This window comes from Pseudorca crassidens, chromosome 8, assembly GCF_039906515.1.
Source record: "Pseudorca crassidens isolate mPseCra1 chromosome 8, mPseCra1.hap1, whole genome shotgun sequence".
NCBI lineage: Eukaryota > Metazoa > Chordata > Mammalia > Artiodactyla > Delphinidae > Pseudorca > Pseudorca crassidens.
The window spans coordinates 85,930,721-85,944,458 of record NC_090303.1 but is presented as its reverse complement, the minus strand read 5'-3'; the positions used below and the strand labels follow the sequence as shown (position 1 = coordinate 85,944,458).

The window sequence follows — 13,738 nt, the reverse complement described above, 5'->3', positions numbered from 1 at the left end:
CAACATTGTAAAGCAATTATATTCCGATAAAGATGTTAAAAAAAAAAAAGTAAAGTCGCCATCCCACTAAATCATTTCCTGCCTGAAATGTACTTTTTCTTTTTTATTCATAACTCGGATGGGACTTGTGATATCCAAGTCTCACCCCTACGACAGAAATTTAAGAAGTGAAACCCTGGAAGTAGTCTAACTTAAGACCAGGAAAATATCTCCAGAGTTATTAGATCAAACAATGCCCTTCCAGTTCCCAACTATCTGTGATCCTAACCTGGGTATAGAAAAATTCTGATTACCTTCAGACTCAATTTGTTAAGCCCTGAAAATCAGAAGTCAAGTACCTAGGGCCACATTTCAACTCCAGCTGAGGGCTAGAATGTTTACCTGGTTCACTCTCACATTAAAAGCTGGATGCCAGCATCAATCAGGGACACAGCCATACAGCAGCCATCAACAGGCCACACAGGCCAGATTAGGTCACAGGTCACCTGGCACCCCTCACTGAACCACATCCTACTGAAGGCCTGATTGCCAACCCTTGACCTGGAGAATAGGACAATGGGCCGGCAGTCAAGAGAGTTAGATTCTCCTAATCACAGCTCCAATTTTAGATTTGACTGATTTGACCAGAGAAATCAAATTGGAGAAAATGTGAAGACTTTTTGAAATATAAGTGGAAGACTTTTGAGTATGCGTCACATATCTAGTCACTTTGTTCAGTAACAAAAATATATTATTTGTAACTTGTTTTGTTCATAAAATCATTCCTGGACTTGTAAAATGACGGTCCGGGGGACAGCTAGCACTTTTTTTCAGGGTCTGCACAGATCTTAAAACTTTACTAAGCCATCTCTATCAGTATGCAAAAGCGGAGTTCGATCTGCTCCTTCTCTCAGACATAAGCAAATACTGAATGAAAGTACTGTCAGCATTTCAGAAGCAATCTGCTACAGAAAAACGCACGGTTTTTCTGTAACGCACTGGAACTCTTTTCAACACCTAAATTGGGGATCCAGACCAAACGAGTGTTGGAAGTCAAATTCATTAAAGTCATACTTTTCTGTCTATATCTGAGTTTCTGGGCTGGGAAACTGGTCTGGGTCTACGTAAATCCATGCTCTGAGCCATCATACAGAGGAACTCCTCTGTAATGTCCCTCCTGCCCACTCTCTTTTTCAGAACTACCAGCCGGAAAAGATACCCTCCGCAAATCCTACAACGTCTCCCCACTTGCACAGATAGGTTCCACAACTCTTCAGCCGTCGGTGACTTTTACCACTCCCCTGGACCTAATCGCTTTTAATGACCACCACCCCCTCCCCCAGGAACAGTCACTCTTCTCAGCTTTACACTTTGTCCCGGCAGCAATCGACTTAACCGTCCCCCGTCTCCCACCACCTAGGACGCCCTTAGACATCCTCACCATTTTGCCCGCCGTCCGGTCCCGAAAGCCCCAACTCCTGCTCCACCTTCATGAGCCGCCCGCCCCCAAGCCCTTCTCAACCCCCAAACCCGGCCGCCGCATCACCTGGCTCCCCGTTGTCCTACGCGCCTCGGCCCCGCCACACACCTTACCCTTCCACCCTTCCATCTCGCACTCTGGATCCTAACCCCTCCCGGAGGCGGGGGCGGGCAACGCTCTCGGCTGCTGGACTGAGACTCCGGAGGCCGCGCGTCCCCCTCACCAGGCCCCGCCTGGGCCTCTCGACGCGGTTGCCCTCCACAGCCCCCCTGGCCCAGCCGTGCTTACGCCGAGGAGTAGGGCAGCCCGAGCCCAGGGCCAAGCACTTACTCAGGAAGGTAGGTGGAGGAGAAAGAGCTCCACTTGTGTAGCGCGTAGGGCAGAAGCCGGCACTCGGGCGTCGCAGAGACAGCCCCGCCAGCCGCCATCTTGTCAGCACCGTAGCGCCCGCCGCCGACCGCCAGCCGCGCCGGGAGAGGGAGGGGCGGGGCCTGCTTTTAAAGGAGCCGCGGCCCGCCTGGGCCGTCAGCTCTCCCGGTCTCGCGTCGTTACCCCTGCGTGAAGCGATAAGTCGCGCGCGGGTCGGCGATTCACTCTGGGGGTCTCCGCCGCTGAGCCCTCCTGAAAGACTGACTGGCGGAAACTGGGACTGGAGTGTGAGCATCTGAGGGGCTCTCCAGTGGGGCTTGGAGAGGAATGTCTCAAATGACTTTTCTTGAAAGCTGAGGTAAGGGGAAAGCCAAAAACATTATGAAAAAAATAAATTGTAGTTATGGGACAGGAAGGGAAAATGAGAAGAAGTTGGAGAAGGGACGCCTTTGAGACTTTGGAAACCACTGCTCTCTCCAGTTTCTAAATTCTGTAAGGAAACAGCATTGAAGGGAATTGCAGTGGAATAGCTAATGGCCTTTCCTTCTGGAGTTGTCCTGGTTTTAAACGTCTTGTGTCCCCCCCCCCCCCCCCCCACCGTTCCAGAGTCACATGGAGACAGGAAAAGGAAATGCTTGTGTGTCCTCTCATCCTGTTCAGTTTTCAGTCTGGGATGCCCTTCGTTGTAAGCATTTGTTGAGAGCTCTCTCATACCCATCTCGCGCGATTGGTTTGCTCAGGAATGACATTCACCCACAGACCAGAAAAATCCTAAAGGAGTTGGGAAGCTGGGTGTCGTCATTCTTACAGCTGGTAAATCTACCTATTTTTAACCAACAGATATTTAGCCCCCAAATTCTGAAAGAGCAAGAGACAGAGAGTTTCAGGTTTCCCTGGTGGCGCAGTGGTTGAGAGTCTGCCTGCTAGTGCAGGGGACACGGGTTCGAGCCCTGGTCTGGGAGGATCCCACATGCCGCGGAGCATCTAGGCCCGTGAGCCGCAACTACTGAGCCTGCGCGTCTGGAGCCTGTGCTCCGCAACAAGAGAGGCCGCGATAGTGAGGGGCCTGTGCACCGCGATGAAGAGTGGCCCCCGCTTGCCACAACTAGAGAAAGCCCTCGCACAGAAACGAAGACCCAACACAGCCAAAAATAAATAAATAAACAAATGTGGGGTTTAAAAAAAGAAAAAAGAATATTATTTTAAAAAAAAAGAGATAGTTTCAAGAAAATGACCACAGAGGGAATAACAGCCCATGTGCTCTGAATGCTATATGGGCATCATACCAGCTCCTTATCTAAAAATGAACACTTGCTCTAAATATCTAGCAGCTTTAGATAATGTTCCCATCAAATACCTGTAGGTCAGCGTTGTGCATGTTTATTCCTTGGCTTAGCCACTGCATTACCAAAGTACCCTTCTCTCACTGTCTAAGTGGTTCTACCCCTGGAAGCCTGCACAGCATCTTCATCTCCACCTGACCAACGGAAAAACTCAAGCAAAGGGTTTTTTAGTGAATGACCAAGTGAGTTGAAACACTTCAGTACTATAATTGTATTCTTTTCCCATTATAATCATTAACCTGCCCAAACTTCCTCAAATCCTTTCCTGACTTCCTGTTTCCACAGAGAAAAACTTAGTAGTAGCCTCCACTAGCATATCAGATGGAGAATGCCAAATAGAAAGGCCACAATATGTTAGCCTTTAAAATCACATGTGCTTTGTGTGTTGCAGCATACTGGGAAAGTATTTGTTCCTTGAGGGAATGCTATAATCCCAGCAATGAAGTTAGGAGTCCAGAGACAGTGAAGAGGCCAGAGAAGGTTGATTAGTTCCAAAGATGATTAGTGGTTAGTTGGGGGGGAAAGAGATACTTTTAAGGGGAAAAGATTAAGATGGTGACTCAGTTCAATTAGTTTGGGGCTCCAAATTTGCTAATTATACCTCTTACCCGAATGTAAGTGAGTCCTTGTTCTTTTCCAGACACAGAGTTATGGTCCCTGAATGATCTTTTTTAAAAAAACACATAAGTCAGTTCTTCCTAAGATGACTCTCTCAGACTTTCAGTGACTTTCTATTCCCTTTGGGTAACACTGAAAGTCCTTAGCATAGGCCTTTCATATCCTGCCTTGATTAACTCTCTAGCTTTTCTCTTCTCTTTCTCCTCTGCACTCCCTACCCCAGGCACACTAAACTAACACACTGAATTGGCTCCTGTAAATTCTGTGCTCTCTCTGGTCTCCAGGGCTTAGTGTAAACCAAGCCAGGAATACTCTCCCCCATTCTTCACCTGGCTAACTTCTGCTTGTTTTTCAGATTATTTCATTCTGGAAAATCAGTCCTCATCACCTATTTCGGGGTTAGGTGCCTTTTTTTTTACATTTTGTCACCCTGAGTTTCCTTCCTTATCTTAGCAAACATCACAATATATGTTTTTTAATTTTTTTTTTTTTTTTTTTAGATTTTATTTATTTTTGGCTGCATTGGGTCTGTTGCTGCGTGCAGGCTTTCTCCAGTTGCGGCCATTGGGGGCTATTCTTTGTTGCGGTGCGTGGGCTTCTCCTCGCGGTGGCTTCTCCTGTTGCGGAACACGGGCTCTAGGTGCATGGGCTTCAGTAGCTGCAACACGCGTGCTCAGTATTTGTGGCTCGCAGGCTCTAGAGCACAGGCTCAGTAGTTGTGGCTCGCGGGCTCTGGAGCACAGGCTCAGTGGTTGTGGCTCACGGGCTCTAGAGCACAGGCTCAGTAGTTGTGGCTCGCGGGCTCTGGAGCACAGGCTCAGTGGTTGTGGCTCACGGGCTCTAGAGCACAGGCTCAGTAGTTGTGGCTCGTGGGCTCTAGAGCGCAGGCTCAGTAGTTGTGGTGCATGGGCTTAGTTGCTCCGCAGCATTTGGGATCTTCCCAGACCAGGGCTTAAACCCGTGTCCCCTGCATTGGCAGGCAGATTCTTAACCACTGTGCCACCAGGGAAGTCCCACAATATATTTTTATTTCCTCTTTTTTTCTCATTCTCTCTCCCTAAACTGTAACTCCCATGAAGGTAGGAGTCATGCATATCTTGTTCACAGTTGTATCCTTAGTCCTTTTAGAGTGTCTTGCATATGGTGGATGTTCAATAAGTATTTACTGAAGAATGAATTAATTGTGCTAAAAGAGTACTTGGGTTGCAAAGGAAAAAAAATGCCAGAACTTCTCAGACTACAAAAATGTATCCCTGAGGTATGATTGCCACAGAGAATGTAAAGACCCCGGAAAGCGTGGCTTTCCTGCAGCACAGATTTTACAAATGGTAAAATAATTTAAAGCATTCGTATGTTAACATAAATACAGATAGATATGTTAACATACAAATGCTTTAAATTCGTAGATATATTATGATACTGAACCCCAAATTTGTATAAATGTTAAGATAAAATAGAAGACTAAAGAAATTTTAAAATCTTCAGGAGTCTGCCGTACCTCAGATCTCCTACAGGTACACATTTACCTCCACTGCCTCTGGGGCATTGCATTCGTCTATGGGGTTTATTGTAAGGATACATGGGGAAGGTCTGGAGACTGTCAGCAGCCATTTAATCTCTCTAGTTCCCCTACATTACTATATTGATGGCCTCATGGAGAACTGGACAATGGATCATCATTTTTCAGGGATCAACAGCTCTAGTAATCCAGTTATCTTGTCATCTAAAAGAAACCGTCTTTTACTCTCTGATGATGTCTCAACATGCTTCTCATAGTAAACACTTCCCAGAGAGAGTAACTGATTATATTCGGTTTGTCCCCATTCACTATCTTTTCCTGCAATAAAAGATTTATTGAGAGGTTGTGATATGCCAGGCCCTGTTCTGGATGCTAGGGAGGCAGGGACAAACAGAAAAGCCAGACAAGGGCCCTGCTTTCAGGGAGCTTACATTCTGGCAGGGCAACATATAATAAATATAATAAGTCAACTAGATAATTTTAGTCTGTGCATTTTAGGTGCTAGGAAGAGACTACACTGGAGTAATATTGGATGGTAAAGGAAAGTGTCTCTAAGAAGGTAATATTTGCGCCTGTGCAGTGAAAAAGTGCCAACCATGCAAAGGCTGGACAAAAAACATTCTGGGAAGAGAGAATAAGCAAGTGCAATGGGCCTGAGGCAGGGAAGGGGTTGTTAAAGAAAAGAAAGAAGAGAGTGCGGTGGGAGCGTAGTGATGAAGAGAGAGACTGGAGTCAGAACAAGTAGGGCCCTAACAGTCATGGTAAGGAGTCGTGACATGGAAATGTGAAGGGGAGACTTGTGCGAGGATTCAAGCTAAGGAGTAGCGTGATCCATTTTACATTTTGTAAAGATCACTCTGCAAAACAGAAAATGGGTTGCAGAGAGGTAAGAGTGGAAGGGATGAGACTCTACAGGAGGTTAAGCAAGGCAAGAAATGATGGTGGCTTGTACTAACAGGAGATGGAGAGGAATGGTTGAATTGGGCTGTATTTGGAAGTAAAGTCAGCTAGACTTGCTGATGAGGGAGGGAAGGCAGGAGGAAATGGAAAGAATTAAGGATAACTCTTGGGTTTTGTGTTTGCACCACTGAGTAGCTAGTGATGCTTTTATTAAAAGGAGAAGATTTGGGGTTAGAACAGTTTTGAGGTAGAAGAAATCAAGAATTCCGACTTCAGTGTGGTATATAGGGGATACCTAATAGATATCCAGGTGGATTGTCAAGCATCTGATATGGGGATCTATATTGGTCAGAGACTTAAATCAAACCACCTCATAGGCATTTGACCTTCTTCATATATAACCAATCAGTGCTTTTTTTTTTTTTTTTGGCTTAAGCACTGATTCCTGGGCCAATCAGTTTTCCTCTAAACAGCAGAGTCAGCGTAGCTCTGGGTATGGCAGCTCTAGAAAGAAGAAACCATCTGTGGCAGCCTTCTGCAGAAGGGGATCAAGGGGTACAGAACAGTCTAGGGAAAGAAACCCAGAGTATACTCAAAAATCTTGTTTGCAGTCCCAGTTCTGATACTTTTCTAGCTATGAGACCTTGGGAAAGTCACTTAACTTCTCAGCGTCTCATTTTCTACAGCTGTAAAGTGGTTTTAATAAAATCTGTCTACTTCACAGTGGGGTTTTGAAGATCAAGTGAAGGAAGAGGGCCTAGCTCGTCTGCTCTAAGTTCTCATTTAGCTCTCACAAAAACTCTGAGAGAGAAATATTATTATTCCCTTTTTCACAAATGAGAAAAATAAGACTCAGAATGGTTAAATAATTGTTTGTTATCTTTGTTTTGTCCCTCCAGATACATGGGAGGGAAGAGCGTGAGGTTGGGGTATCCCTTCCTCAGACTCCCTGCCTGTATACACAGTGGGTTGACTGGCTCTTTCAACCAAAGGTCACAAGTCCTCCCAAGTGGCCTCTCCACACTACTCTCTCTGGTTCTGGGTTCCAGTAACCACTCCCTTCCCTGCTCCCTGTGGTTTCCCAGTATGTTCTCATATCTTTAGAAATAGTCCCTTTATTAAACCTCTCAAATTGCCCAATTTGAGAATGCCATCTGTTTCCAGCTGGGACCCTAACTGTTACAGTAACTTATCCAAGGCAGTATAGCTAGTCAGTAACAGAGCCAGAATCTCTCCGTTTCAAAAGCCCATCCTGTTGGATTGCATCCCATTCCTCTCAGGTGGGAAGAGACTTAGTAAACTGCAAAGTGCTATTCAAATATAAGATATGGTCAAACAATAGTTAAAAAGCAAAGCAAATCCAGCCGATTTTATTTATTTCCAGGCAAAGGAACATACCAATTGACTGCGGGAGAAATGAAGGTGTTTTTAATTTTTAGGAAGGGGTATCATGGCGTGTTACACTAATTAAAGATTAAACAAATACTCTAAATAGGCTGGAATATATCCACAGCTTTGTATATGATTGCTTAAAACAAGCCCCATACTTCATTGGTCAGGAAAAAAAAGTCCTCAGGTAGGTCCTGTAAGGGTCTTGCCTTAGCTCATTCAAAGGATCATACAAAGTTCATGGTTTCTTTAACAACTTACAGCTGGTTAGGAGAGTTGAAGCACAACGCAGTACTCAATGTGCTATGTCCTAGGCAAGTTCTGCTGTAAAAAGAATTTCCCTTCACAATATTATTATGCAACAGATGAAGAAACTAATATCCAAATATGTCCGATGTCACATCTAAGGTCATTTGTACAACTGGGCTGTTTGCAGATCTGAATCTAGAACCTAAGTACCTAATTCTCAGTCACTTTTTCCCGTAACGTAATTAATGGAAACTTTTTAGGTCTATACCTACATCATTCTTCTTTAAATCCTCTATAACTAGCACATAGTAAATACTCCAGAAATATTTCCTGAATTGAATCTCTTAGTTCCTCCTGAATTTCTTCTCACTCACTGTCTTAGTCAGTTTAGGCTGTTTTAACAAAAATACCATAGACTGGGTGGCTTAAACCACACACATTTCTTTCTCACAGTTCTGGAGGCTGGGAAGTCCAAGATCAAGACATCAGTAGATTTGGTATCTGGTGAGGGCCTTCTTCCTTGTTTGTAGACAGCCAGCTTGTACTTTCACCCCTGGACCCCAAAATGCATGTCCTCACAGAAAAAATACATACAAAATACATACATACTAACCCTAACCCATTCCATCCCAGCAGCCCCAAATGTCTTAACTTATTCCAGCATCAACTCTAAAGTCTAGTCTCATCTAAATCAGATTTGAGTGAGACTCATTCTGAGGCAAAATTCCTCTCTAGCTATGAACCTGTGAAACCAAACAGACTAGGATAGACATTCCCATTTCGAAAGGGAGAAAGAGGAAAGAAGGAAGGAATAATGAGTCCCAAGCAAGTCTAAAACCTAGCAAAGGAAACTCCATGAGATCTTAAGGCTAGAGAATAATCCCTTTGGCATTATGCTCTGCCTTCTGGACGCCCCTGGAGTAGTCCTGCCCCAGGAGCTCTGCCAGGCCAGAGACACACCCACCCAGGGCTCCGCCAGGCGGTGGTCACACCTTGTAGGCTCCAGGTAGCCTCACTCCCAAGACTTTGGTTGGAGGCTGTCTGGCCTGTTGAAACTGAGGTGATTCCTCCCCACACACCTCACCTTTTGAAACCCTGATTTCTGAGTTGCCTTCAGGGTCATTCTTTCCTTGTCTTGAAGAATAGCTTATGTGCCAACTGAATAGCTCTATGTAAAATCCAAGAAGTCCGTCAGTCATGCTTTCTCATTTTTAGTAGTATGGACAGGCTGAGAATTTTCCAAATCTTTAAGTTCTGGTTTCTTTTTGCTCAACAGTTCCATCATCAATTCATTTCTCTCTTCTTACATTTTGCTATGCAAGCAGTCAGGAGGAACCAAACAGCTCCTTCAACACTTTGCTTAGGAATCTCCTCAGCTAGATATACAGTTTCATCACTTGCAAGTTCTTACCTTCCACAAAATGCTAGAACATGAACATAATTCAGCCAAGTTTTCAACACTTTATAACAAGAATCATCTTGCCTCCAGTTTCCAATAACATGTTCCTCTTTTCTGTCTGAGACCAAAATGGCCTTTACTGTCCATATTTCTACCAACATTCTGTTCATGGTTATTTTTATTTTCTGAGAAGATGGAAGCAGTCTCTCCAGCTCTCCTCTTTCTGAGATCTCACCAGAATTGCCTCTAGGAGTCCCTTCATAGCAATACGGACTTTGTCTAGCAGGCACCTCAGAAAGCTTCCGCCTCTGCCCGTTACCCAGTTCCAAGGCTGCTTCCATAGTTTTAGGTGTTTGTTACAGCAGCACCGCCACTCCTACATACCAATTTGTGTCTTAGTCAACTTGGGCCGCTCTAACAAAAATATCATAAACTGGGCAGTTTAAACAACAGACATTTATTCCTCACACTATTCCTCAGGTGAACACTGAGACTAGCTTCAGGTATGAAGCTCTGGCCTGTCTTCCCCCAGAAGGTGGCAGCAGCAGCCTCAGCTTGCTGGAGAAATCAGAATTCATCCTTTTGCCTGTTGGCATCCAAACCTAGAAATTCCTGGTTCCAGAGACCACTTTATCCTTCCCTTGGTTTGCTGAGCTTGGTTGAAGCCAGGGCACAGGGAGTGCAGGAACTGGCAATGAATCCTCTCATAAGTGCCTAGTTTTTTTGTAAACACTTTGGTCTGGGCTGTGACCTTGAAGCGTGTGTGAAGGAGGACCCGGAAGTCTCTGGTCAGGGAAAAGAGCTTCAGAAAGAAACAAATAGTAACTTAAACACTTACATCCACACAGGCATAAATCCAGAGGACTCCAGCTCACAGTTTGGTGCCACACAAAGAATACAGATTCTAGACCCGGCCTCCCAGCTAACAGCAACTGACCTTGTCATTGAATCTGTCAGAGCTGCAATTTCCTCTTCCACCAAATGTGGACTAGATGATCTTTAAGCACCTGCTAGTTTTTAAATTATGAGTTAGTATACTTTCATTTTTTGGATTAAGTATGGTTGGGCCTTCACCCTTTCAGAGTTTTAAAAATCCCAGACACAACAAAGCACTACTGGTTCCAAGTTAATCCCAGGTGAGCACAGATCCTGGCGAACACTGCCAGCTGCCTAGGCGGTGGGCAGGAATCCCAGGAAATGTCTGAACACCACACAGCTATGGATGAACTGCCAACTGCTGGGGGTTGCTTTGCAAATTACCACATCTAAACGAAGCTGACAAAATAATATTCCAAAAAGCAATTAACACTGATTCCTAGTGTATTTGGAACCAAACGGCCTTTTGGGAAAAGTGAAAGTGGCTCAAAAAAGAAGTATCCCAGCCCTCTGGGTAGAAACATTTGAAGTTAAGGGGGTTCATCAAGTCAGAATCTTTCAGTGCATTTGTCCCATCACCACTGTCGGGGCTCAACCTGGTCTTTGTAAAGGAGGAGACAGAACTTGCTCCTCTCATTTTCCCCCTGCTTCATCCTGCCTGCTCTCACTTTCATTGCCTGTACTGCTTAAACTTTCATCCATCCATTCAGTAAACACTTGGGCACCTCCTATGTGCCAGGTGCTGGCATACACCTAGCTATTAAGGAGCTCATAACCAAGTAATCAGATATTAAACAGGTTAATCCACAAAGCATTCAGAAAGAATTAGCCTACAAAATATAAGGTCATAATGATGGTCATAGTCGTGGTTAGCAGTAGCATTATCTCTGTAAGGCCAAGGCCAAATACCATATTTCCTTATTAAAGCTATCTCCAGAACATAGTAGAATCATCTAGAGGTAATCCCATAGGTCTAAAGGCGTTGGCTCCTGTGGGTTTTCTTTCTATTTCACATGAAAGTCATCCTATTAGAATCCCTTCCTAGGTTAGAAAACTTTGGCTCCAGAAGGACACTGTAAATGGAAATATATCTATGTTACCTGGCATGAAAGGATGGGGCTGATTGGGGATGTCCAGCTTCCTCTACCTTTTCTTTTTTAAAATACATTTATTTATTTATTTAATTTTTGGCTGTGTTGGGTCTGTTGTTGCGTGCCGGCTTTCTCTAGTTGAGGTGAGCAGGGGCTACTCTTCGTTGCGGTGCACGGGCTTCTCATAGTGGTGGCTTGTCTTTGCTGTGGAGCACAGGCTCTAGGCACACAGGCTTCAATAGTTGCGGCATGCGGGGGCTCAGTAGTTGTGGTTCGCGAGCTCTAGAGCGCAGGCTCAGTAGTTGTGGCTCACAGGCTTAGTTGCTCCACGGCATGTGGGATCTTCCCGGACCAGGGCTCGAACCCGTGTCCCCTGCATTGGCAGGTGGATTCTTTGCCACTGTGCCACCAGGGAAGTCCCTACCTTTTCTCCTTAAGAATATTAGCATAGGTGATGGGCAGGTTAAATAAGTTCCAGTGTTACTGAAACAAAGAGAACTGGACAGAGGGAACTGGGGAATAACAGAAATAGGAGAACATGGTGATAGCAAATTCTAGGCTCCACACTAGAAAAGAGAACCCAAACAAGCCAAAAAGTAAGAGAGCACAGGGATGTCCAGCGGGACAAGGGACTGAACTGAGCTATATCATAGAACAAATGAGCATAAAAGAAGCAAACTATTTCTCCTGGTTCCCAATCTGAGATCCATCTGAGGATATCAACTGAAGTTTGTCTTCAAAGAGACACCAGATGTTGGAATCAGGTCAAAGTATTTCTCAAATGTAAATTTTTACAGAGACTTTCTTACCATGCTGATCATTTTGATTTATTTTCTTCCAGTATATTTCCAAATAAGTTCAAAATGATCTCCTTCTCCCCCAACTTCCACAACCAATTTTTAGCAATGCCACTTACTAAATATATAGTACAAAGTTTGAGAACCTCTGGCCTTTGGCCTAATTTTATCTGATTTATTGTTGGAGACACTGCTCTCGTAGCCCAAAAAATAACCAGCCTTACAATGGGATTCTCTGATGAGCACATTTCTATGGTTGAGAACTTTTTCCCCTTAAATCTTAGGAGAGTGGCAGGCAAGAAGCTATCTATAACTGACAGCTGAGCTCTCTCCTCCCTTTGGAATTTCTCCTGAGAAGTCAGTCTCCAAAAACCAGATACTGCAATGGCAGCTAGCTTGGACATCCACTTTGTAACGTTTCCATTTCAATTTTCCCACCTTATCCACCAGGTCTACAATTAAAATGATTTTAGTGCTTAGAGTTGTGAACAATAGTGAATCAGCATTTCAAAGAGAATTGGTAACAGGTGATGGTGGTATAAATGCCACATTCTAGAGGTCCCACATTCATTTTAAAAACAAATCTAAATGCTTTTTTCAAAACCCCTACACTCTCAGTCTGTCGTCCCCTTTGTTTATTCATGTTTCTCCTCCCCTTCCTCTCTCTTCCTGCCTAGCTATCTCCTTCACCTGTTCTCCCACCTTATTACTGTCTTTCTGTCTTATTCCTCTTACCCCTTGTTTATCTGTCTTGGCCCTCTGCATCTTCCTGTTCCTTCTCCATCTGATTCCATTTTTTTTACTCTGTACTGTCTCCCGCTTACCCACAACACATACTTCTCTCCTCTATTTCACCATCTTTCCCACTTCTGGCTCCTTAGTTGACTACGCTATAGAACAAAACCATTGTCAGATATTTATAATTATTAAATAAGATATTTTGTTAATTTTAAAAGCAGATAAGTTCTGAAAATGCTATATTTTTTTCCTCCAAGGAGAAAAAATTTTCTTGCTCATGGTTAGCAATCCTTACATGCTAACTATAATAATTATTTTTCTTATAACTTCCTGTGTTGGCCCCAGATTACTTTTTTCTTGTAGTTCGGTGACCCTCAATAGAAAAATGGTTCTCTGTTCTTCAGTAATCCTGACAACAGCAGCTGACATCAATGTAGAAAGAAAAGCAAGCTAAAAACAGTAGTTGAGTGTATGCATCCTGAATTGCATATTCAGTTGCAAAATCATCATCATCATTATTATTATAATTGCAGAGGGGAGGCATTTAAATAATTGTTCAAAGTGTCTTCTTGAGGAAGTAACTATATCAGGGCCAGCTGTCACAAACCAACCTACAATAATAATCCTGTATGTGCATCTTCAGTATTCATGGCAACTGTTCAATAACAAATTTAAGCATTCATCTAATGTCCTTAAACAACCTAGAAAATAACAAACAAACCTTGATCAGACCCAGTGTCTCACTTGGTAGTGACCTGTGTTGTTTTTTTTTTTGCGGTACTTGGGCCTCTCACTGTTGTGGCCCCTCCCGTTGCGGAGCACAGGCTTCGTACGCGCAGGCTCAGCGGCCATGGCTCACGGGCCCAGCCGCTCCGCGGCATGTGGGATCTTCCCGGACCGGGGCACGAACCTGTGTCCCCTGCATCGGCAGGTGGACTCTCAACCACTGCGCCACCAGGGAAGCCCCGGTAGTGACCTGTGTTTTTAAGCA

The 13,738-nt window shown here is 44.3% G+C and overlaps 1 protein-coding gene and 1 long non-coding RNA gene across 16 annotated transcripts in view; one reads left to right on the top strand and one right to left on the bottom strand.

Moving 5' to 3' along the window:
• Positions 1-13,738, bottom strand: part of MKLN1 (muskelin 1) — a 359,034-nt gene that overhangs the window by 184,418 nt on the left and 160,878 nt on the right. The window contains exon 1 of one of the 10 annotated variants that reach the window (XM_067747029.1): positions 1,790-2,123. The exons of 8 other annotated variants lie outside the window; for them this stretch is intronic. In XM_067747029.1, coding sequence (XP_067603130.1) covers positions 1,790-2,123 — 334 coding nt within the window. Of the gene's footprint in view, positions 1-1,789; positions 2,124-13,738 lie in introns of those variants that run through there. One more of the 10 variants, XM_067747031.1, reaches the window with a different exon arrangement.
• LOC137229317 (uncharacterized) overlaps positions 2,048-13,738 on the top strand; it is a 60,580-nt gene continuing 48,889 nt past the window's right edge. For all 6 annotated transcript variants that reach the window (XR_010945628.1, XR_010945625.1, XR_010945626.1 and 3 more), the window contains exon 1: positions 2,048-2,186. This is a non-coding gene — a long non-coding RNA (uncharacterized lncRNA). The remainder of the gene's footprint in view (positions 2,187-13,738) is intronic.